This window comes from Carya illinoinensis, chromosome 13 (assembly GCF_018687715.1).
Source record: "Carya illinoinensis cultivar Pawnee chromosome 13, C.illinoinensisPawnee_v1, whole genome shotgun sequence".
In the NCBI taxonomy this organism is placed as follows: domain Eukaryota; kingdom Viridiplantae; phylum Streptophyta; class Magnoliopsida; order Fagales; family Juglandaceae; genus Carya; species Carya illinoinensis.
The window spans coordinates 29,734,863-29,738,267 of record NC_056764.1 but is presented as its reverse complement, the minus strand read 5'-3'; the positions used below and the strand labels follow the sequence as shown (position 1 = coordinate 29,738,267).

At 41.5% G+C, this 3,405-nt stretch overlaps 1 protein-coding gene across 1 annotated transcript; it reads left to right on the top strand.

Annotated features, from left to right (window-relative positions):
- Window positions 1-1,088: 1,088 nt before the first annotated feature.
- Window positions 1,089-3,405, top strand: LOC122291945 (protein LATERAL ROOT PRIMORDIUM 1-like). Its single transcript, XM_043100010.1, has 2 exons — window positions 1,089-2,770; window positions 2,904-3,405. The coding sequence occupies exons 1-2, from the start codon at window positions 1,978-1,980 to the stop codon at window positions 3,239-3,241; spliced, it is 1,131 nt and encodes a 376-aa protein (XP_042955944.1). The 5' UTR covers window positions 1,089-1,977; the 3' UTR covers window positions 3,242-3,405.

Genomic DNA, 3,405 nt, shown 5'->3' with positions numbered 1-3,405 from the left:
TTCAAGATACATTTTTGTGATAACAATACAGATAAGTATGAACAGTAGTAACTAAAGATTGTCTGTCTGACAGAAAAGGTTAAGGAATTGCTTCTCACATGACAAATCCAATGTATTCCACAAAGGAAAATGGTAAAGCCCCGCTAGCTCCAAGCTGGAGTTACTGCTCTTATTTTTAATTTTTTAATTAAAAAAAGTAATTTTAAATAATGTTGTGAATTTTTTTAAAATAATATATTTAAAAATATTAAAAGTATATATATAAAATATATATATATATATATATACTTTTTTTATTAACGACGACTCCAGCGGTAACCCGAGGCGGTGGACGTAGGACGTCCCATTCGACAAAACAGATGAGAATGATATATAGATTTGGCAACTCTACAATAAGGCCTACCTGGACTCCACGTTTAATTAATGGTCTTAATACATTTATATTTATATTTATGTTTATAAAATGTGATCTGATGGCGCGTCTAAACCACGCGCAATGTCTCTAGCAATTGCAAATCATGAAATGGGTCCTTAATTAAGGTGGTGGGGCCCGAACTAAGCCCCCCCGTTCAAGACTGCACGCGCTTTCTAATATGTTTATTATTTATGAGTAAGTATTGTATAATTAATTTATAAAAAAATAAAAATAATATTAAAATTTATTTTTTATAAGAATATTATTTTTATTTATTTCTTAAAAATAAATTATACAGTATTTATATATTTATAATTATAAATATTATTTCTTATTTTTATATATAATGATATACAATATACGAACCAAGATAGACTATTTATAATTATAATTGGAAATTAGAAATTATAATTTAATTTATTATATTAAATTATGTTTATTCGTAAATTTATTTTATTGGTTAAAATATATATCTTTATAATTAATTACATATTAAGAGAAGGAGGAAGAGGTGAGGTGTAATATTAAATTACTTTAGAATATTAATTAGAAAAAATGGATGGTTTGGGTAAGAGGAATGCATGAAACAGTGAACTGAGAAAAAATAGATGCGACTTTAGAGGGGCATAGATTTTTCTTTTCACAAAAACTAAGCAAAGAGTCTTTTTATTGCTCTCTCTAGTTCTGTGGTTAGTGTTATTATTGGAGAGAGAGAGAGAGAGAGAGTGAGAGGTTGCGAGGAACCCACCTCAGTTTTTCGCTTTCTAGGAAACCATATAGGAGCTTGAGAGGGATAGATAAAAAAGAGAGGCTCAGAGCCAGAGAGAGAAGGGATCGCGTTGGAGAAGAAGAAGAAGAAGAGAAGATGATGACGATGATGAATATGATGATGATGAGAGAGAAAGGTCGGCAACGATAACAAAAGAGCAGAAAACACAGAAGAAAGGTCGTTATTGCATTCTCTCTCTCTCTCTCTCTGTGGCTCACTTACTGCTCAGACCCTGCTCTTTCTGGCCCCTCACTTCCCAGAAACTGCTCAGTCCTCTCTCTCTCTCTCTCTCTCACCCCCTCTCTCTCGATCTCAGAAGCCAACTTTTTTTCCTCAGAAAAGCCAAAGTGACAGTAAGAGTCGTCTAACCAGCAGAAGAAGCAACAGCAGCTGCAGTAATCTCCTTAATAGGGAGATTGGGAGAAAGCCACCCAACAAACAAGATCTCCGTCCCTTCCTCTCTCTCGTAACTTATTTCCCAGAGAATTTCAGAGACCCCACTTACATATATAACGCCTGCAGAGATACATCCATAGATTCAGTTCAAGATCACAAATCTCTCTCTCCATATTTCTGTTCTAAAAATACACTACTGCTAATAAAGTTTGTGTTTTGTTGACAAAGGGCATCAGTTGTGGCTACTACAAGGAGGTTACCTTCGGATTCTGGAGCCTTCGCAGACTGGGCGGCTACGTCCTCTTCAGCCGCGGGCCGCGCCGCCCCTGATGAGCTCTCCCTTGGCTTCAATGCCGGACCTACCGCCGCAGGAACCAGCACCGGACCCACCTCTGGAATGTGGTCCGCTGCGCCCTCCAGGCAAATCAATTATGGCCTCGCTCCCACGGAGATGGGCATGGTGGGCCTGCGCGACCTCTTCGTCGTCGCACCTGCCTCATCTTTCCACCACAACAACCACCACCACCACCACCAGCAGCATGACCCCATCATGTCCGATCCTCATTCCATCAACGGCTCCAACCCCGCCACTGCACTTGGAGTGGGCGTCGGCGTGGGCGTTATCCCTCTCCTCACTGCTGCTCCTTGCCTCGCGCCATCGAACATCGGTGTCGACGATGAGAACAATATGCTGAGTAATAGGAATAGGGGTGGTGGAGGAATTCAGCTCTGGCAGAATAATCAGCATACTCAACATGGGCATTATTTCAAGAAACCCGCGATTCTTGATCATGGTGGGTCTGGGAGTCTGGTGCAAACAGTTGGTGGTGGTGGTAATGGTGGCGCTGGGATGGGTGGCTCTACAACGACTTCTTCCACGGGTACGACCACGTGCCAAGACTGCGGGAACCAGGCGAAGAAAGATTGCAGCCACAGAAGGTGCAGGACTTGTTGCAAGAGTCGCGGTTTTGATTGCGCCACTCATGTCAAGAGTACCTGGGTGCCAGCCGCTCGGCGGAGGGAACGCCAGCTCATGGGCGTGTCCGCTTCTGCTGCCGCTGGTTCTTCTGGCGCTACCTCTGGTGCCAAAAAACCTAGACTCATCACCTCGCAAACTACAACCAACTCCCATACTTCCACTTCCAATACAACTCCCCCAAGAAGCTATGACACTAGCTCCAGTCATCAAGGTTTTAGCTTTGCTCTATCTCTCTTCCTCCCAGACACTAACACGCTTTCTGGTTCATATTTATTTAGTTTATTACTGGTTTAGGGTTGTTGATATGTGAATTGTGAGTAGGGTTTCTGCTGAATTATGAACAGATGGGAGTTTTAAAGAGGCATTGCCTGGGCAAGTACGTACACCGGCTGTTTTCAAGTGCGTGCGAGTGACGGCGGTGGAAGGTGGCGAGGACCAGTATGCGTATCAGGCGGTTGTAAATATTGGTGGCCGTGTTTTCAAAGGGTTTCTATATGATCAAGGGGTTGAAACTAGTAGAGATGGGTATCCTAATATATCTGAATTGCATTTAGGTGGTGGTGGTGATGGAGGGAGAAATGTGGTCTCCTCGTCAGCTCCAATCCTTGACCACTCTGATGTTTATGCTGCATCCGGTGGAGGATTGCTCGGAGGTTCAAGCTTTGGTAATCCAATAAATTAATACTTTTTGTTTAATTATCGGGTACAAGACATCTGTCGATCGGTGGTCTTGGAAGGAAAATGGCATTGTAGGCTAATTCTTCTTCTATTTACTACTTAATTATATGATTTTGCTACAAATGTTTAATAGTCTTTGAATCTTATTAACCCATATTATGCTCTCAA